The 21023-nt window shown below is 36.5% G+C and overlaps 3 protein-coding genes across 8 annotated transcripts; 2 read left to right on the top strand and 1 right to left on the bottom strand.

Moving 5' to 3' along the window:
- Nucleotides 1–989: 989 nt before the first annotated feature.
- On the top strand, nt 990–6478 carry LOC133696081 (uncharacterized). 6 transcript variants are annotated; one of them, XR_009842604.1, is made up of 3 exons: nt 991–1247; nt 1683–3724; nt 5669–6478. XR_009842604.1 is itself a non-coding variant. In XM_062118116.1 (2 exons), the coding sequence occupies exon 2, from the start codon at nt 1746–1748 to the stop codon at nt 3663–3665; it is 1920 nt and encodes a 639-aa protein (XP_061974100.1). In that variant the 5' UTR covers nt 990–1247; nt 1734–1745; the 3' UTR covers nt 3666–3994. The 6 variants fall into 6 exon arrangements, 4 of the variants coding, with proteins under 4 accessions (XP_061974100.1, XP_061974101.1, XP_061974098.1 ...); XR_009842605.1 differs by having other exon boundaries at nt 5643–6478; XM_062118116.1 differs by lacking the exon at nt 5669–6478 and having other exon boundaries at nt 990–1247; nt 1734–3994.
- Nucleotides 6479–7917: 1439 nt separating this feature from the next.
- LOC133697546 (T-complex protein 1 subunit epsilon-like) lies at nt 7918–12584 on the top strand. Its single transcript, XM_062120176.1, has 9 exons — nt 7918–8247; nt 8383–8701; nt 9315–9663; nt 9977–10109; nt 10250–10302; nt 10615–10717; nt 11607–11773; nt 11872–11985; nt 12100–12584. Exons 1-9 carry the CDS (start codon nt 8049–8051, stop codon nt 12268–12270), a joined length of 1608 nt encoding a protein of 535 aa, XP_061976160.1. The 5' UTR covers nt 7918–8048; the 3' UTR covers nt 12271–12584.
- Nucleotides 12585–13585: 1001 nt separating this feature from the next.
- Nucleotides 13586–15643, bottom strand: LOC133697420 (probable pectate lyase 5). Its single transcript, XM_062119952.1, has 4 exons — nt 15423–15643; nt 14578–15318; nt 14320–14458; nt 13586–14221 (listed from the first exon to the last, which is right to left on the bottom strand). Exons 1-4 carry the CDS (start codon nt 15527–15529, stop codon nt 14000–14002), a joined length of 1209 nt encoding a protein of 402 aa, XP_061975936.1. The 5' UTR covers nt 15530–15643; the 3' UTR covers nt 13586–13999.
- Nucleotides 15644–21023: the final 5380 nt, after the last annotated feature.

Below are 21023 nucleotides of genomic sequence, written 5' to 3'. Positions count from 1 at the left end.
CCTATCCACTCCCCCATGATCAATTGAGCCCCTGAATATTATAAACAACAGTGAATAAAAATAATAAAACATAGATATTAAGGTCGAGATTTTTAGAACTCGATCAAATTAACCCATTATAATATAAGTTTTTTGGGATTAATTTTTCATTTTAGTCCATTGATACTTTAATGTCATGTTGTGAAGTAAACTCACAAGTGCTAAATTTTTGCAAGCCGCTTCCATAGTCTCTTTTTTCTGGGAGAGCGATTCTACAGAAGAAAAGCAACATTTCATGAACATATCACCTTAAAAGCATATCCATACTTCATATAAAAAGTATTTAAGTGACTATAAAAGACTCGTCAACTTTAAAGAGGTTTTAAGTTTAAATTTCATCAATAATGTTTTAAGCCTCTATTCAATATTCAACATTTGTATAGATTACCCAAGTTTTCATGTCACAAATGTCTTTTTAGACACAATGTTCACTATTGAATGTCCCATCAAACAATATTATCAAACCAATTAGATTTAAATATTAAATTTAATTAAGATTGATTTAATAAAACTTGATTGATGAATTAATCTTTAATCAATTAAAAAATCATTTTTTAAAGTAATTTTTGTTCAGAAATATATCAAAATAATATATTTTTTATTTTTAAAAATTATTTTTAATATTAACATATCAAAACAAAAAAAATATAAAAAATAATTTTAAACAAAAAAAATTAAAATTTTCCCAATTTTCGTTTAAAATACAGTTCCAAGCATACTAAATATCATTTTAGAACTTATTTTGCATTCTAATTTTTTTTGTTTTAAAAACAAAAATAAAATTTTTATTTTTAAAAATTTTAAAATTATATTTTTATGAGTTTAACAAATCAATCTCAAAACCTCCTCAATCTATAACAAGGAATATTGAGCCGGGCGATAAGAGTTTATTTTCACTGTATTTTTTCATATATATATATATATATATTTTGTAATTAGTCACAAACCATTCACTAACCTCTAGAATATTTCGTGTTGAGAAGAAAAGAAAAAGGTAAATAACAATAAAAACGATTAAAGTTAAATTAATTGGAAAGTGCGATCAGGATTTACAAAAGAAGAAGCTACTAAATTATTATTATCATCTTTTTTTTGGGTTAAATCTGACGAACAACTAGCAAGATAAAATAAAATAAGAACACTTAAAACCGTGGCTGCGAGAGAGAGCTCGTGCCGGAGCCGAGAATAGAGAAAGCACAAAAACTTGAGTAAGAGAAGCGAATCTTTAATATTTCCATTGGGTATTATTTTGCCTTCTTGCAATCTAATCATTTGTTATTATCTGCGTTTTTTTTCTAGTACCTCTTTTCTTGCTGAAATTAGGTTTGGTAACTGACAATTTATCTTTCTTTTCATCATCTTTGTGTTTGATTTTCTCATTATCTCTTGAATTTTGGAAATGGGTATTTTGTTTTTGGATTTTTAGGTTTTGTGATAATGGGTATCTGATTTTGTCATTTTTTCAAGATTCGAAGGTTTAAATACAAAGATTTATGTGTTATTGGTTATTTAACAACATGGGTACTGAGTAGTTTGCTACTTTGGTTTGCTACTTCTGTGCTATGCAGTACTTTGCTTCTCTTTTTCACCTTTGACATGAAGATCTAATATAGGTGGTGTTGTTATTTTGTTTATTTATATAGGTGGAGATATAGGTTTTGTTTTAAAAAAGTATATGTTTGTTGAATCCAAAGGTTGGTGAGCAAATGGATTTCGAAGAAGAGGAGAAGATGCAATATCAGGGAAGCGGTGCCATACCTGCACTTGCAGAGGAAGAGTTGGGAGAAGATGATGAGTATGACGATCTATATAATGATGTCAATGTTGGGGAGAATTTCTTGCAGATGCATGGCTCTGAAGCACCAGCCCCACCTGCTACAGCAGGGAACGGAGGATTCCAGGCTCGAAATGCTCACGAATCAAGAGTTGAAACTGGGGGTTCACAGGTGCTTGCTATCTCTGGGGCCGGGGTTGCAGTTGAAGGGAAATATTCGAATGCCGGGGCTCATTTTCCAGAGCAGAAGCAGGCAGCAATTGGTGTCGAAGCAAACGATGTAGGGTCCATTGGTTATGGTGATGGATCTTCTGTTGCTCAGAAGGGGAGGTTTATGGAGATGGGTCATGATGTTCATCTCAGGAACATGGGATTTCAAAAACCAGCATCAGTGCCTCCCGGTACAGGGGTCGATCCTTCTGATACGAGTAGAAAAATTGCTAACGAGCCTGAACCTTTGCCAAATACTGGCAGTGCTGGTCCTCGAGGTGTTCCACAGATGCAAGTTAATCAAATGAATATGAATGCAGATGTTAATCGCCCAGTGGTTAATGAAAATCAGGTCCGGCCACCTATAGAGAATGGTCCTACCACTCTTTATGTGGGAGAATTACATTGGTGGACCACCGATGCAGAGCTTGAGAGTGTTGCATCTCAATATGGAAGGGTCAAAGAGATTAAATTCTTTGATGAGAGGGCTAGTGGTAAGTCTAAAGGCTATTGCCAAGTTGACTTCTATGAAGCTGCTGCTGCAGCTGCATGCAAAGAGGGAATGAATGAGCATGTTTTCAATGGACGACCTTGTGTTGTGGCCTTTGCTTCTGCACAAACACTCAAGCAGATGGGGGCTTCTTACATGAGCAAAACCCAGGGTCAGCCCCAGCCCCAGTCTCAGGGAAGGGGGTCTATGAATGATGGTATGGGAAGAGGTGGTAATGTGAATTATCAAAGTGGAGATGGAGGAAGGAACTATGGAAGAGGTGGGTGGGGAAGGGGTGGGCAGGGAGTACTCAACCGGGGGCCTGGGGGTGGACCAATGAGGGGAAGAGGTGGCATGGGTCCCAAGAATATGGCTGGGAATGTTGCTGGAGTTGGAAGCGGTGCCAATGGTGGAGGGTATGGACAAGGAATTGCAGGTCCTGCATTTGGTGGACCTGCTGGCGGAATGATGCATCACCAGGGTATGATGGGTGCTGGATTTGATCCATTATATATGGGGCGAGGGGGTGGTTATGGGGGTTTTGCTGGCCCTGGTTTTCCTGGCATGCTCCCTTCATTTCCTGCTGTTAATTCAATGGGACTTGCTGGGGTGGCTCCTCATGTCAACCCGGCTTTCTTTGCCCGAGGAATGGCACCTAATGGGATGGGAATGATGGCCTCCTCTGGAATGGAAGGGCCGAATCCAGGAAAGTGGCCTGACACAAGCATGGGAGGATGGGGAGAAGAGCCTGGTCGAAGGACAAGGGAGTCAAGCTATGATGGTGACGAGGGTGCTTCTGAATATGGATATGGAGAGGGGAATCATGAAAAGGGAGCTCGGTCAAGTGGCGCCTCTAGAGAAAAAGAACGGGTTTCTGAGCGTGACTGGTCGGGTAATTCTGACAGGCGGCACCGTGATGAGAGGGAACAGGACTGGGACAGATCTGAAAGGGAGCCCAAGTACAGGGAAGAGAAAGATACTTACCGTGGACATCGTCAAAGAGAGCGTGACTCGGGTTATGAGGATGATCGGGATAGAGGGCACTCTTCTTCAAGAGCTCGGAGCAGGTCCCGTGCGGCTCCAGAAGAAGATTACAGGTCTCGACCAAGGGATGTAGACTATGGCAAAAGGAGGCGCCCGCCATCTGAGTGACAACACCATGCTGTTCATCCTTCTAGGACAGTGCAGAGGGTGTCTTCTCGGGAGAGGAAGTAAGTTCTACTTGTTTGGATTGGGAGGGGAGAATAGCTACTCTCTATCTTCCTTACTGCACTATCTGAACTTTATTAGCTAAAAACCTGAAACTTAATATTTATGTGTCGTAAAACTTTAGCAGTAACTGTTTGTAGGATGGCTGATGTGGATATTCCTGGTGGGGTTGGACTAAAATATCCCACAGCTGAGCATCCCATTAGATTTTATATTTTTCCTGAATTCTGTTTGAGTGCTTGTGGTCCTGATATGCATGAAACTTTCTTCTCCGTGGGATTGTTTTAGATGATGACTAGCATGCTGTCTATCATTTTATATTTTTTTAAGTGCTTATGTGAAAGCTTCATGCTTTGTCAGATGCATATAATAGTGCAGGGTTTGGAGTACCATAACTCAACACCATTTTTCACTTCATGTTTTTTTCCGGGGGAATTTTCTATTCAAACAGTCAGAAGTCTTATCTACACCTCTTAATTCTGGCATTGAATTTGGCATGGTGTTTTCTCTCTGTTTTTCAAGTAGCTAGATTATATGTTGTGTATTTCAAAGTTGCTTGCTGTTTCCATTCCATGCCATTGCTTCAATTCTTTTTCTAGTATTATTTGGTTTAGTGTCATCATTGATGGCTACTAGAGCATGGTCTTGGGAAGACATCTTGCCTTTGATGTCATTCTCTGCTTGCTGCTACTTTACCTGCATTAAGAAACAGCCCATCTGCATGGTCCTCCCTTTACCACTTAATTCTTTGTCTGGAAACCTTTTATAGTCTTTGAAGAAGAAAAGAGGTCGATGTTGAATCTGTACTTTTCAAGCTTATTATATCCTGTCCTTTCAAGTTCAACAACTTTGGAATTAATACAAGTCATGTGAATGAATGTCTTAAGTGTTGTTCTAGCTGTGGAAGATAGATCATCAATAGTTGTAAGCCTGTCAGTGGATGATGGTGTTCTCATTTTAGGTTCAATTTCATCAGTAGTAACAGTAATGGTGTTTCCACCTATTATTTTTATTTGCCCAACACATACTGGGGAAGTAAATTACAAACTTCTTCTTGGCATTGAAGGTTCGACTATAGATTGTAATGCATTGCTATGACGAAGGTCATTTTCTAGACCTAAATTTTGAGCTTAACATTTTTTGGTGTATACTTAGGGTTGTAAACTTCTTGTTTTGTTGTTCTTGAGTTTTGATATAAAATTTGTATGTTTACAAGCCTTTTATGAAAGGCTAGATTGCATTGATTCATTTTGCCATCTCTTCTTCCTTCTTTATACACTTTTATCTTTTCTTATTTCTCTTTGAAGTTTACACAATGACATTTTGGGTAGAACTGTAATGTAACGATGCAAAGAAATAATAGCTATTTTCTTCTACCACACTTTCTTTATTCCATTGCATTGCATTGTTATCTTGCACCCTACCAAACCTATCATCATTTCTGGTCCTATGTTTATTGTTTCAAACTGTGACCACATGCTGAAACATTAAAACCACTCCCTAGGATAGTAGTTCTGCATATGAAACATGTCTATAAATACAGCATTTGTAATCCTGATCCCCACATGCCTGTTCTGGTAGTTTTGAGAGGTTCATTTATCCCTTTTTTTATGTACTTGATTTCTCTTCATATCTTATCTTTGTTTGTAGTTCTGAACAATTCAACTTACAACTGTAGCAAATTGGCAGTTTTGGATGGTTTAATCTATAAACTACAATAGCACATAAATAATTTTGTTTTTGTCTGTCATAGAAGTCTGACATAGGACTGCTTGGTGAAAAATTGGACGACGTAACAGTTGAATTTGATTGATTTGTCCTAAGTATGCAATGCTCATTCTAATATATTGGGTGATAGAGGTAGATTCTACAGTGGTGTCTTTGACAAATTATTTTCTTTTAATATGCCTTTTGACATAGGGGTTCTCCCTTTATCATCCATCCAGGGAGTGGACTGGGCAACTCTTTGTTTTCATGATTGATCAATTTATGATGTCTGGGGGAAGATGTGTTAGATTGAGCAGCTTCATTGGTTCCTTCCATAATGGTTTTCGACTGCAAAGTTTCCAAAAGAAGCCTTGATATTTTTGCTTTTTCTTTCTTTCCTCGAGCATCATTTAGGAATCTGCAAATAATGCTCTTGTGAGTATGTATAGAAAGAGATGTTATTTGTGGAGCTGTAGAATGTATGGGATGTCTGTGATAAGTTTCAGGGTGTTAGCATCGCGTTTATTTTTTGTAAATCACCAGACTCCCATCTGTAAACAAATAAATGTATTAGGTCCATAGCTTAGTCTCCTCACTTGTTTATCTGAATATAGCTCTTATGTGAGCTTGTAAAAGTCCTTGTACTGATGATGAGGCTCTTCTTTGTACATATTTGATGCCTTGCAATTTGTCATCCTATCTTGGTGTAAGAAGGGTCAGAGATGAGCTAATGCTGCATCATGATGGGTAGCTGTTTCCACTGTAACAATGTAAAATCTAGTTTTTTTTTTCTCGTTTTTTTTTTTTTGGAATTGGTTTTATGCCATCAGTTCCTTGTGTTTTGTAGTTCTGATGGATCTGTTGTATAAAACCATTGTTTTCCGGTTTGTTCATTAGGATATAGAGTTTAAGATGTTTATTAGATTTTCGGTCTTCAATCTTCTTGTATTTGTATACAAGGACAGGCACAGATCTTGAAGGTCTAAGTGTTCTGAATCATGACATGGAAAGTTGCTAAAGCTGTATCAAGTATACTGTTGTTGGTTTTATCTTGTACCTGCATTTATCTTTTAATTTTTCTGGTCCCTTTTAATCTTTTTGCTCATGATAGCATGTAATTTTTTGTTCTTTATATAATCTGCACAGCTGTGGTGGTAAATTTGATATCATTTTGGATTGGACAGCGTAATTGATTGCTTGATCTGATGAGTGCAGCTGTTACATTTAGGAATTTTGCATCTGATGTGGGGAGGGGAGAAAGGGATATTTAATTAGCCAGATTGTAATCCATTCTCGCTTTGCTTTGCAGTTTTAAGCTCGTTATGGGAGATGGAGGATGCGTTAATCTTTATGCTTTTATGATGATGCTAAGCTTTTTCTCAAGAAAATTTAATACCTTACTATTATACATCCTTCCTTGAAATTCTAGAAATTTTGTTTCTTTGGTATTGCCGCTGTTTTGTTGCTCAGTCTTTTTGCCCCCCCCTGCATCAGCTATTAGTGCTTGGTCTGTCGCAGATTCTCTGTTGAACCATAGCTCAACTTTCATTCCTTTTCTGTTGTGGTTGGTTTCTTGTAGACTGGGTGTTTGTATACCTTGAGAATTTTGAAGATTTCCTGTTCGTTCAAGGTGCTGGGGCAAATTGTTTGAATGTTTTGTTACTACTTTGTCATCTTACTTTACCAGTGAAGTATTTATTATCATGGCTTAGTAATGTTCGAGTGGGAATTTATATCAAACGATAGCCTCAGCAATGCCAACAAATATCATGCATTTGTTTGAACTGTTGATTTTTTTCCTGTCCCTTCTGCTGTTTTGTTTCGGTGTGGGTGGAGAAGGTGTTACCTGGAGAGTTGAGCTTTGTTCTGTGCAAAAACTGGAAGGAGGCAAAGTGTTTGTAATCTATTCCTCTCTGAGCTTTTAACAATGGGCTTTGTAATAACAATTTCATTTAAGATTCCATATGGTATGAAATGCTCTTTTAGCCCAGCCTTGAGGTTCCGTGAACATTTATTTCATAGGCCTGGCCCATGCAACTTCAACATTAAAATACAGGAGGGTGTAAATGTATTAAAATAATATTTAGATATAAATATATAAAATATCAAAAATCAATTTTTTTTTAAATACAGCCTTTATTATATTAGAGCTTGTTTGGTAGTGTAGTTGTGGATGTTTTTTAAATAATTTTTTATGTTAAAATACATATCAATGATGTTATTTTATTTTTAAAAAATTATTTTTGATATTAGCACATTAAAATTATCTATATCAAAACAATTTAAAATGTATAAATTATATTAAATTTTAATAAAAAAATAAAAATTTAAAAATTCAAATTTTTTAGGACGGAGGTTGCTTATAAAGTTTTGAATAATGGAATAATTTGGGCTGTATAAGAAGTCGTTGGGCCCATAGAACAAAGGCCCGGACACATTAGAGAAATAAATGGAGCCCAGGCCTTAAAAGTGGAGTGAGAAAAAAAAAAGAGCGTATCATCAAGTTAGGGCTTTGCTTTGAAAACTGAGAGAGAGCGGTTCTTCCCCCCCAACGCTACTACTAGTATTAGTAGTTTCTCATTTCACTGAATCCTTCTAGAACTAATCTGGAATTGAGAGATGGCGTTAGCGTTCGATGAATTCGGGAGACCCTTCGTAATTATAAAAGAACAAGACCAGAAGGTTCGATTGAGAGGGCTCGATGCTCAAAAGGCCAACATTGCTTCTGGTATGGCGGTCTCTCGCATCCTTCGAACCTCCCTCGGTCCCAAAGGCATGGACAAAATGCTCCAGAGCCCCGACGGCGATGTCACCATCAGTCAGTACTCTTCACTCTCTTTAATGTATTTCGCTACTGATATAGGGTTTTTAAAGTTCAAATCTAGTTTGATTAGGGTTTTAGGGTTTGTGATCTACTACTTATGGATATGGATCTCTGAAATGTTTTGAATAGCAAATGATGGTGCTACGATATTGGAGCAAATGGATGTGGACAATCAGATTGCAAAACTGTTGGTTGAGCTTTCGCGGAGTCAGGATTATGAAATAGGGGATGGGACTACTGGTGTTGTTGTTCTGGCTGGTGCTCTTTTAGAGCAGGCTCAGAAGCTGTTGGAGCGTGGGGTTCATCCCATTCGCGTTGCTGAGGGTTACGAGACAGCTTCTAGAATTGCTGTTGAACATTTGGAGAAGATTGCACAGAAGTTTGACTTTGGAGTTAATAATATTGAGCCCTTGGTTCAAACTTGCATGACTACTTTATCTTCCAAGATGTAAGTTTGCTTCTGCTCTGTTGAACATTTGACTGTTTTTTTAGGCACAGCTCTAAATGCCTAGAGCATCTGTTATGGACTGTATGGAAACTGAGAATATGGTAAACCGAAGTCATAGGACGAGAGGTTTTAGCATGTGTCAACATAAGCCAAGAGTAGCTGTTTCTTATCATGTAGAACGTAGTGCCATGACTGTTCATATGATTCATTAATATTCCTTATTTTGTATAAACGGTAATTGTCTTACATAAATCTTGATAGTTGCTCATATCTATTTATGTTTCCCATTTCCTTAAATCTTCTAAGCTGTTTTTATGTTTTCTGCTCTCATGCACATGTATGGGGCGCTGTCATAGCTGAGTTTAGGGTGGTTCAACTTTGAATCTTCAAGGTCTTTAGTAGGGATTGGAAAGATGAGTGTACAGCTATGCATTAGCTGGAGTTTGGAGTAGTTGAACTGTGTGTTGCAACCTGATTTTTCATCCTGGAAACTCCCATTCTCAATCGGAGGTGTTTGACTTCAAAATTTGGGCATGACAGGAAGATTTGTAATAGTTGGATACCTCGACTGTTTGCACATGCTATATACTGTAACTGCTACTTTGTTTTGCAGTGTGAATCGGTGCAAGCGCAGTTTAGCAGAGATTTCTGTTAAAGCAGTCCTTGCCGTTGCAGATTTAGAGAGGAAAGATGTTAATCTAGATTTGATAAAGGTTGAGGGGAAAGTCGGAGGCAAGTTGGAAGATACTGAACTGATTTATGGGATACTTGTTGACAAAGAAATGAGTCATCCGCAGATGCCAAAGCAAATTGAAGATGCAAAAATTGCTATCTTGACCTGCCCCTTTGAACCACCTAAGCCAAAGACTAAACATAAGGTGGACATTGATACAGTTGAAAAGTTTCAAACTTTGCGTAAGCAAGAGCAGCAGTACTTCGATAACATGGTTCAGAAATGCAAGGTGGGTTGCGCTTTGTGTCACCTTTAAAAAATGTGTCACTGAACAATTGTACAAGCTCATCTCTCTTACCAGACATTAAACTTCTTCCCTTACGCATCTCCCCTATATTTGTTGTGTTAAAATATTCCCTTTCTTTCTCTGGTTTCGCCAATTTCTGACTGTTCTTCTATTTCCATCTGGATGGTATTAAGGTTGTTTGAGGTTTTCAATAGGTTTTTATGTTTTTTGGTGGGTTGCTTTTAAATTGCTAGGAGAGTTATATTACTCTGTTTGTGTTGTTTAATTTTTTTTTTGGTTAAAATTTGATTCTCAGGGTGTAGGTGCAACCTTGGTTATTTGTCAATGGGGGTTTGATGATGAGGCAAATCATTTATTAATGCACAGGAACTTGCCTGCAGTCCGGTGGGTTGGTGGTGTAGAGTTAGAGCTGATAGCAATAGCCACAGGTTTGTTTCAATTAAGCTTCTCTCTCTAGATGTTTGTATATACATGGTCATATATTTGGGTGGAGCACTTGAGCATTTATAAAATATGCTGTCATGATTTAAGTGATTATTAATGAAATGATGGGGTATTGTTATTTTAGGTGGAAGAATAGTGCCAAGGTTTGAGGAGTTGACACCAGAAAAGCTAGGAAAGGTAAATGTTTCTTACTTATATACCCTTTTCCATCATGGAAAAAGAGGCCGAGTATAATAGCATCATGTCTTTTTGTGTTCTCAAACCAGGTTCTATCCTTAAGAAGAAGACTAAACTATAATTATTTTAGTTGAGTCAGGTTTTAGAACGACTCTCTTTAAAGGCTTGCTAACCAATTTTAAAGATTCTTGCATTTCAGTGACTGAACTGTATTGATTCATGCATTTACTTCCTTTTGCTTTCTCTCATGTAGTACAAGCTACACTGATGTGTTATTCTTCTTCCTTTTCTCTTACTGTTTTATTTGTGAAGGCTGGTTTGGTTCGAGAAAAGGCTTTTGGCACAACAAAAGATAGAATGCTGTATGTTGAACACTGTGCAAATTCAAGGGCAGTAACCATATTTATTCGTGGAGGTAGGATTTAGATTATCCATTTAAAACCTTTATTGCAGTTGATTTGGTTTATCATTTAATATGGTGGCTATTAACAATGTGTTTTGAATACTTCCAAAATATATTTGTTATTACACCAAGTCTTTTGCATTCATGTTTTCATTCCCAGTAAATGAGTGGCAACCCTGGTGCCTTTAGTTTATCCTCATTTGTTTATTGGAAAAGGAGTGTCTATTGCATTGTAGAATAAGCATGTAAGCGTGATATACATGAGGTATGGTGAATATTTGTGTTGGAATCAACTTATTTGCTATTATGAAGTTTGAACTCCCTTATTTCATTTATGTGTTTGATGCTAGCAGAGTCAACTCCTGCATTGTGGACCTGCTTTCATATGGATCATGTATGCATGTATGAAAAGCACACTGGAGATGATCTCAATCTACAATATACTTGTTTAAAGAGATTGTCCTGCTTTGCTTAGATGTATCAGTTTATTTGATACTGCTCTGACTGCTTTGCGTAGATGTGCCTGCTCTGAAAGAGATTGTCCTGCTAGCTCACTAACATCTAAGTATCAACCTATTCTAGCAGAGAAAAGAACCAGTTGAAAGAGCTCTTCATAAATAAAGCTTTCATGTCAATTGTGTCAAAGCTCTTCAATGCTGTATGTTGAACATGTATTTTCTGGTTTTCCTAGCTTGTCATGCTGTGTCGATGCATTCCATTGCCATCATAGTGGAGTTGCTTTGCTATTTTTACAGTCAACTCAAGAAAGCAAGGCATTAGTTTACTCTGTTTGATATGGAAACCTATTGCTGTTTAATGGGGACATGTTTGGAAAAAGATAGGGGATCTTGAGGTTATGTAGTTGATCTCATGCAAGGTTCTGGTGCTTTGTGATTGCTAGGTAACAAAATGATGATTGAGGAGACAAAGCGTAGCATCCATGATGCATTGTGTGTGGCAAGGAATCTCATTCGCAACAATTCTATTGTATATGGTGGTGGCTCATCTGAGATTTCCTGCTCAATTTCTGTGGAGGCCGCAGCAGATAGATATCCAGGAGTTGAGCAGGTATCAGGGCATTTACTGATGGATTTTTTTCTTTTCTTTTCTTTTCTTTTCTTTTTTGCTTGATTGATACCAATGGCTTTTATTTTCTTTACCTGCAGTATGCTATCAGGGCATTTGCAGATGCTTTAGATTCCGTCCCTATGTCGCTTGCAGAAAATAGTGGCCTCCAACCCATTGAGACATTATCTGCTGTGAAATCTCAACAAATTAAGGTAAATGTGACATGGCCACCTTCAGTGCCTCACACATATCTAGCTCCACTTTGTGTAATTGCACAGTCCACCACCATCATGGTTGTGATTTTCATTTTAAAATTGATTATGCAGGAGAACAATCCTTACTGTGGAATAGATTGCAATGATGCTGGTACAAATGACATGCAAGAGCAAAATGTATTTGAGACTCTTATCGGAAAGCAGCAGCAGATTTTGCTAGCAACACAAGTTGTCAAAATGATTCTAAAAATCGACGATGTCATCTCCCCTTCTGATTTCTGATCTTTGAAGTTCTGTTACATAACACTGCTTAGCCATCAACCGAGGTGATATTGTTTTGATGGCCTGATGTGGCATATTGAGCTGCATGGAGACACTCTCAGTTCACGAGAGTTTGTTTTGGTTACAGATTTTGTATCTATCATTGGATTTTAGTCAGGGCTTTTCTTGTGTCTGAACTGGTTGATTTTGTCGCTTGTTTTCTTTGATTACTGATATTACTTTATACCCCCCTTCTTAGCTGTCTCTACTTGTATACTGCATATTTATTGCAGGATCATTTGTTTCAGCTCGTTTTTCTTATTCTTTGTTTCAAATGATTCCGACTGAATGTCTTAATGTGATGGAACTGAAAACATTAGTTTTCAACAAGCTAATGGAGTTTGTACAAGGTAGCTGCTGAGGAATGCACGCACCTCGTTATTCAGGGCTGCAAGAAGCATCTGCATTTTTCAGGTAACTAAACAGGGTAATTGATGTTATTAGAGAATCAGTGTGGTTGTCTAGTCCTGTATTTTCATAAACTAGAGATTCGCATGTGACGAGCTTAAGACCAAAAATATTGCCCCTTTTATCACTTGAATGAGCATCACTAGTAATTTTAAGCTGTTTGGCGCATGTCCCATTTGTCTTTTCTGAGGTTGGAGCTGGTACAGGATTGTAGTTGTGGAAGCCGTTGCTTCTCCTCGTCTATCCCAGAGGACATAGAGCAGACTAAAAAAAAAACAGGGAGAATGTCTTTTAGATACCCTTTGCAGCTTCTTTCCGCTGCGATAAAGGAACTGATCTTCAATTTTTATGCTTTTCATCTATAGAGATAAGTTTAAAAAATCCGTCGTCAATACATCATTTGTATGATCATTCGTGCACAGGTTCGAATGAGCTCAATGGATCCCTTTTCTGGCCCATTCCCTGCCTTGGGGTGAAGAGAAATTAATATACTTCGACCTTTTGTTAGAAATCAATGATACTGCTAGAAAATATAAGTTGAAAATCATGCTCGCTATTACTGGATACAAGATTCAATCATTCATGGAAAGACAAGCTACGCCCTGATGAGCCCCAGGCAGCGAAATAATTAAACGAGACACACGATACACAGACAACGGAGTACTGTGTACATTTCCATCTCTGCCGACCCTTTAGTTTCCATTTATGGAGGGGGTAATGCAGGTTTGGTTCGGTGGTATCATTTATGGCAACTGGACTCTGTCAGCTTTAATGTTAGAATCATTTGTTGTTTCACTGGGTGGATGGTCGGATAAGGAGAATTACGACACCTTCAGAGACAAGATCTAAGCCTAGATGCTTTTGCAACTTTTTCCAAACAGACAAACATGTTGTTGTGATCAGTTTCATTTCCCAAAAAAATATGGTCCCATTAAATGGAGCTCCAAGGACATACATTTTCTTCCACTTTCTATTCTATACCACCCGTGTGGTGTGAGTAGAAGAGGAAGCTCTGGTTTTCCTTTTGCACCGTCGAGTTTCTCATTTAGATTCACATGATGGTGGGTCTTGTGGAAACAAGCAGCTCTGTTTGTTTCCATAAAAAAAAAACACAGACTAATTGGTGTAGTGTACAAGGAGATGGATACGAATCCTAGCCAGCTAGCTAATTCCTTACAATAGTTACAATTGACCTTATTTCCTTTTCCTCCTTTAATTTGCTTGAGCTTTATTTGTCCTTAATTACTTACACACTCTACGGGCTTCTGTGCAAAGCCACTAATCAGCAGCGTGAACCCTTCTTGCAAACAAGTGCACCTGCTCCTGCTGTGATGGAGCTCACCAGGGAAGATGGTCTTGCACTTAAGCTGGATGCCCTGGCGTAACTAGAAGAAGCTCCAGCACCAGATGGTGTGAAGAACGCTCCATTTAACATCAAATCCCCGTCGGACCTCCAATTCCAACGCTTCCATTGGCTTTGTGGTGCAGCCTCATGTTTAGTTACCTGAAAAAAGTAACAGTAATTTGACACCTTTTTATGTTATTAATTGTACTTGCAATATCTGTCAATGTGCCATGAAGGGGATATCAAATAAGAATTACCTCTTTTTTAAATCTATCATTGGGAGCAAGAAATCTATTGCCTTGGCTATTAATTGTAGGGGCAGCACTGCCACCAATTGCATACATTTTCCAGTGTGTATAGTCATTGTTTACCACGTGAAAATATCCATGTCTACATCTGCAAATAATAATAATAATAATAATAAAAGATCAGAATTCAGAAACCTTGGCAAAATATCGATCTAGCTATTGCTACTAATCACTTTAATCTTCTAAATTTAAAATTTATTGGTATACCTTGGCATTCTCTGCACAAGCCCTTCTCCGAAGTGGTTGAAGGCAATGGTGACTTGCATATTCTTGTCTTGTTTATAGCTATCACTGTGGCCCAAGAGCATGACCTTGTTATGACGAGTGAAGTAACTGTTGGAGATTGTTATGGCTGTGGAGCCATGAATTGCATCAATCAACCCATCATTGCAATTGGATAAAGAGCAATGATCCACCCACACCTGGCTACCTCCGAATATCGATACCCCGTCGCCGTCCGATATAGTCCTCCACCCGTAATGGCTAGGAGAATCCCTCACATAGGCATTCCCTCCTTGCTTGCAATCATGAATATTTATACCATGAATGATAATGTTGGTCACATATTGTATAGTGATGCATGGACCTCCAGCAATGTGCACATTAGCTCCTCTTCCGTCGATTGTCTTGAAAGAGTTCATGATCAATTCTTCCTTAAGCCTGATCACCATGTCACGAGCGAAAGTGATCCATAGAGGCTCATCTTGTATAACAGCATGCCTAAGAGTGCCTGGCTTGGGATTCACTGGGTCATCATGACCGGAGTCTGTCACTACATATATCTTACCATCCCTGCCACCGATAGCATTCTTACCGAACCCAATTGCACAATTGGCTAATCTTTGCCGATTCTTCTCCCAATTGGGGTCACACCGCCAGCAGTCGTCTATGGGGTTGCCGGTTCCACAAGAAAGGAAGGCCAAGTTTCTCCGAGAGGCATTGATGCTCCTGAAACAGATAGAAAACAGAAATGTGTCAAATTAAAGTCCTAGATAGCAACATTACATTTGCTAGCTAATGCTAAATGCTCGAAGGGCAGAGGCATATTTTACCTGTGTACTTCTTCCACTACCAATTCAGGATCATGAACTGGCAAACAGGAAATAAAACTTGGAGCTAGAATAAGCAGGAGTATTGAAAGAGAGAGTGGAATTGCCATATTGTTCAGATAGAATGATATGGGCACATAAATTTCGTGAGAAACTACAAGGAATGTGATGGCTATATAAAGGGAATGAAGAGGGGTAAAAGAGCTCAACTGGTTAGAAAAATAACAGGACATTGTGCCCTGTCTGTATTTTTCTGGGTTAGAGTCCCAAGATGTTTGTTTATGTTAGTTTAAGCGGTTAAAGAATCTCTCTCTCTCTCTCTCTCTCTCTAAATTTTATGTGAACATCATCACCAATGGATTAGACCGAAGAACAAAAGTTTGGGCCGAGAAAAACTTAGATGAAAACTATATGGTCAAAATCTCACTTAACTCTTTAATATTAAAACATTTTGAGAGCACTAAGGAATGTCGTACTAGCGGTTCGACTCCGGCACTTGTATTAAATATTTATGCTTCACTAAGAAAAACCATTAACTAACAAGCTAAAAGACTTGGGTTTTATTACGGGGTGAACTCCTGTTTATATAAACCGTAACGTTTCTCGATTTTCAAGCTTTATTTTCCTTCCAATTACATCTTTTTTCACTCTAATTAGATTAAATTAAACTTGAAATTATGATAATATACCAAATTAATAGACTTGGGACTAAAATGTAAAATAAAAAGAAATATATGACTAACCTTAACTTCATGATAATTCTCATTTTGATCCAAAAACTTATTTTGTTCATTTTTCAATCTCTAGTATAGTGAGAGAAGAGAGAAACAAATGCATATTATTTGACCCCAAGACTCATTTGGAATTTTTAAGGATTGACGTAAAAATCTAGAAGGAAAAGAAGAAGAAGAGGGGAAATAGCTACTAGCACCATACTGACAATAATTTTGGAACATGTGGTCACTTAATAAAAGAGACGATCCCATGAGGATTCAAATGCTACTTGTAAAGGTGATTTTTGATGGCTAGACAGCCCCCAACGCACTACCAGAAAGGCACGAGGGCTGCCCACTTGTTGGTAATGCCCCTGAACTAACTTGATGTTAAAAAAAAACAAACACCATGGTAAAAAAACCAAAAAAACCCTTGCAAGAGAGTTTATTTGACTTTGTCTCAAAGGGCAATAATTATTTACATTATTTTGAAAAAATAAAAAATATCAAAACTCCCTTGAGTAAAAGATAATCTAATTTTGTATTCTATGGTTAAATTAATATTTTTAATGTGCAATAAAAAACAAAAATAATTAATCTAAACCCATATAATTTATAAAAGACAACTGGGTCATGGTGAAAGAGATTACTTTGCTAAAAAAACCTAGTTCAAAGATTACATTTCTCCAAAGATTACTACGTCGTGGGCCACAATATTTTTTTTATTGGGAAAAAATATACTCGGGTGATGTAAGCATGTTTTTTAAAAAATCTAACTTAGGTTATAGACCTAACCGAGAAAAATAAGTTGCTATATGGACCAATCTAAAAAAACAGAAACATGAAAACCTAAAAAGAAGAATGGTTAAAAAATCATATAGAAGACATTAAGGAAAAAAAAAACTTAATCACTAATAATATAAATACTTAATGGTAAAATTGAAAAGGCATCAACTTAAAAAAGAAGAAAAAACTTAAAAATATCTGACAAACCTTTTAAATTCGAGTTAAAGTCTCAAACACGCAACTCATTAAATCCTAAATCTTATAAGTTTAATTTCCAATCAATTTAATATTGATTAGCCAAAGTAAATCTAATAAATAAAAAGATCCGAGAAAACCAGATTTATTTATTGACATCAATGAATCATGACATTAAAAATATAAAAAGAGAAAACATAGTTAATATTATGTTTTAATTACTCATAGCTAGTAATAGGAAAGTCTCTAAAATCTGAGCATGACTGACAAGTAAATGCATGTTGCAAATGATATATAGTTGCTATCTCGTTGCAGATGATATATAATTTTACAATTTTTTTTTTGCTTGGAGAGGAGTAGTTTTAACCATTACCATGTCGCAAATGATATATAGTTGCTATCTGATTGCAGAATACCCTACTAGGGCATCAACAAGCATGAGAGGCCTATTTGCTTGATTTATAAGGTACTTGCGATCCCTATTCTTGGACCTTAACCCTAGCCTCTTGATTATATTGCTTACAATGTTTTAGTTGAAGGGGTGTTGCTAGTTCTGCATGAATCTCTCTCTCTCTCTCTCTCTCTCTCTAATTTCTCGAGCATGAAAGAATTCATTCGACCGTCATCAACCATTAAAAATGCATATAAATTCTCCCCACGGCACTTGGATTTCAGATCACAGCATTATTAAGCAATTTAATACATTTTATTTAACAGCTTAAAATGGCAGTCACATCATGGCAAAAGTCAAATAAACTCGTTGATTATAAATTTTATAAAGGACATTTTGCTCTTCAGATCCATGCAATGATGAGGGCCACAACCCCACCAAATCCCTCTAACCTTACAAGGTGACGGCGACCTGGGAATCGGAGGGCCAAGTGGGGGAGAGAATAAAAGAGAGCAGAGGTCACATGGGAGAACGTGCGATGGTTCCCAGGGTGATAGAAGAAGAGAAGGAAATGGGCATGGGCTAGTTGACGGAGGACAGTACGGACTTGCCATGTGAAGCCTTCGTGATTTTCAAAGCTGCTTCCTTCCTCCATTTCTCTTCTCCTCCCCTTTCTCTGTAATTAATTCAGAGCAGACTTTTTATTTGTTGTCATATAATATCGTGGGAGTGGAAGGGAAGCCAAGAAGAACTCGGGTTTTATTTTTATTTTTATTTCCATGTTAGCTGAGCATGTGATTGAATGCTGGAATAATATGTACAAAACTTGGATTCCCACCTTTTCTTTTCTTGGAGTCCTTCTTAGAATAACAATCTGGCATTTTTTTTTCTTGACTTGTTTTGTTTATTCATTGATTTTGATTATTTTTTTAAAAAACAAATGCATAGTCATTGCATCAAAATCATTTTCTTGCTGTCAAGAGCATCGTGCCATTAGATATATTATTCTTGTTAAAGTATTTCTATTAAGACTTAACTTGATATAAGCTTACAACATTTTCTCCGAATTAAATAAGAATATTTGATAATTATATTTAATAGTTTTAGAAACATCAATACTCTTTGATGACAATCGTAAAAAGATAAGATAAGATACTTCATCCACAAGATTAATTTATTAGTGCAACTCGTTTCTCCATTGATTTGATATTTCTCTACTTGCAGGAGAGATACAACAACATTCTAGTATTTGGAAGTCTTGAATAGAAAATATATACCATATAGTTTTATTTGAAGCTTAAAAAAGCTAAGAGTGATATGAAAGTTCATGTTTCATTGTTTTTATTGGTTCTTTTGTTTAATCTATTTCCTTTTATTCAATCGTAATTTTTATAATCAAACATCAATCGATGCCTCTTGGTCAAGGGCATGTCTGCCTGGGTGTTACGTATCGTCACCCCCACTGTCCTTGGCTCACGAGGGCGGGGGCAGATACTGGTCTCCTACACTCTTTCGCTCGTGGTTGGCAAATCGAGTCCTCGACGACGATCGCCGCGACGAGCGGTGGTTGAGAGACCCTCGGACATAGTCGTGCGCGCGTCTGTCGCCCCTGGGATCTCCTGGACCCTCGAGCATCGATTTTGTAGGATGATCTTGTTGCAACCCTAGGTTAGGTGGGACTACTGCTGAGTTTAAGTATATTAATAAGCGGAGGAAACGAAACTTACAAGGATTCCCCTAGTAACGACAAGTGAACATGGAAATGCCCAGCTTGAGAATCTGGTGCCTGCGGTGTCCGAATTGCAGTATGGAGAAGCATCCTCAGGGGCGGACTAGGCCCAAGTTCCCTGGAAAAGGGCACCAGAGAGGGTGAGAGCCCCGTTGTGGCTAGACCCTGCCGCACCACGAGGCGCTGTCTACGAGTCGGGTTGTTTGGGAATACAGCCCAATCGGGCGGTAAATTATGTCCAAGGCTAAATACGAGCGAGAGACCGATAGCAAACAAGTACTTATTCATAAATAAAATTCTGATTATGAACTCAAAAATTTAATGTATTTGAAGTAATGTTTTTTTTTTCAATTACCAAGACAACAACATCTTCAATCAACTCAGTTCAACCCAAACTATCTTGTCAAACTCGTAGCTTGAATTGAATAGAAATATAAACACGAGAGTCATTAAAATATTTATTTGATTATAAATAAAGGGGTATTATTCAAATACTATTCATAGAATACATTACTCCACTCAAATTGAATATAATTTGAAAATGAAGATATTTTAAATTCAATTTTTAAATTCCAAATCAATTTTTATAAAATAAGTAAAATAAAATCTTAATTAATCTAAGAGTTAAATATAATTATAATATTTTAAATTAATTAATTAGGCTGTAAAAAGGTCTAATTGGAAGAATAAAAAGCTTAAAAATAAGAGAAAATCAAGGAGCTTTATGATTTATATGAATAGGAGTTCACTCCATAATAAAACCGAAGTCTTTTAGCTTGGTAGTTAAAGGTTTTTCTTAGATTAAATTATATATACTCACCATCTTTCATAGACATGGAACTAAATTCAAGTTGTTTAAATTTAAATTAATATACAAAAATATATATTTTTTAAAACCTTCCTTAGAACGAAAGGCAATGATATATATAAAACTAACCATACATCTGGTAATAAATATTATACATTTTACATCAATATATTTCTAAAAGGATTTTCATCATAAAAAATAATGATAAAACTCATTATTTTAATTGCTATGTTTTTATTTTGCTTTGACAAGTTTTTTAAATTGATATTTTTAAATTGGTTAGTGATAAAATTTCTTGATTAAACTCGGATCTAGGGTTTTATGAGTTGCGAGTTTTAAAGATTTTGACCAGGTTTAGGAGATTTGTTTATGTTTGGTTTTTGTTTTTCCCCTTGTTTATGTTATTTTTTTTTCCATTTTATTCTTCAATATTTATTCAATTGGAGACCGAATTTTGTTTTTTTTAACTTGCTTTCTATGAAGTTTGTTTTGGTCTTGAAAACAACCTCGTTATCTCGGTCTTTTTATTTATTATTATTTGTTGAGTTTTTTTTTGCTAATTCCTTAAATTAATATTTTTTTTCCTGATTTCATCTTTTAGTATTTGAAATGATTTTTTAAAACAATTTATATGATTGAAATTATTTTTCTATTTCATCCATTTTAAGTTTTTTTTATTCTTCAAATTTAATTCTCATTCTTTTTATTGCTTTTTGTTTTTATTTGAGATAAATTTTTAAATTATTTTTATTTATTTGCTTTCTCTATGATTTTTCATGGATTAAAAATGACCCTGGTTTTCTTAGGTTTTTTTATCTATTGTTCTTTGTTGGATTTGCTTTGACTAATCAATATTAGATTGATTGGGAATTAAGTTTCTCAAGTATAAAATGTATTGAGTTGTGAGCTTAAGACCTTAACCTTTGCTCAGGTATAGAAGATTTGTATGAGTTTTGTTTGTTTTTTGTAAGCTAATGTTTTT

Source organism: Populus nigra, chromosome 6 (assembly GCF_951802175.1).
Source record: "Populus nigra chromosome 6, ddPopNigr1.1, whole genome shotgun sequence".
In the NCBI taxonomy this organism is placed as follows: Eukaryota; Viridiplantae; Streptophyta; class Magnoliopsida; order Malpighiales; family Salicaceae; genus Populus; species Populus nigra.
This window is presented reverse-complemented; position numbering and strand designations above follow the sequence as displayed.

Bases quoted from the DNA above. Each gene is read 5' to 3' on its own strand.
- LOC133696081 (XM_062118116.1), top strand. From the start codon at position 1,746: ATGGATTTCGAAGAAGAGGAGAAGATGCAATATCAGGGAAGCGGTGCC.
- LOC133697546 (XM_062120176.1), top strand. From the start codon at position 8,049: ATGGCGTTAGCGTTCGATGAATTCGGGAGACCCTTCGTAATTATAAAA. The intron at 8,248-8,382 runs GTCAGTACTCTT...TGTTTTGAATAG, and splicing joins CGACGGCGATGTCACCATCA to CAAATGATGGTGCTACGATA. The intron at 10,110-10,249 runs GTTTGTTTCAAT...TTGTTATTTTAG, and splicing joins GCTGATAGCAATAGCCACAG to GTGGAAGAATAGTGCCAAGG.
- LOC133697420 (XM_062119952.1), bottom strand. From the start codon at position 15,529: ATGGCAATTCCACTCTCTCTTTCAATACTCCTGCTTATTCTAGCTCCA. The intron at 15,319-15,422 runs GTAAAATATGCC...TATCTGTTTCAG, and splicing joins GTAGTGGAAGAAGTACACAG to GAGCATCAATGCCTCTCGGA. The intron at 14,459-14,577 runs GTATACCAATAA...TATTATTTGCAG, and splicing joins CTTGTGCAGAGAATGCCAAG to ATGTAGACATGGATATTTTC.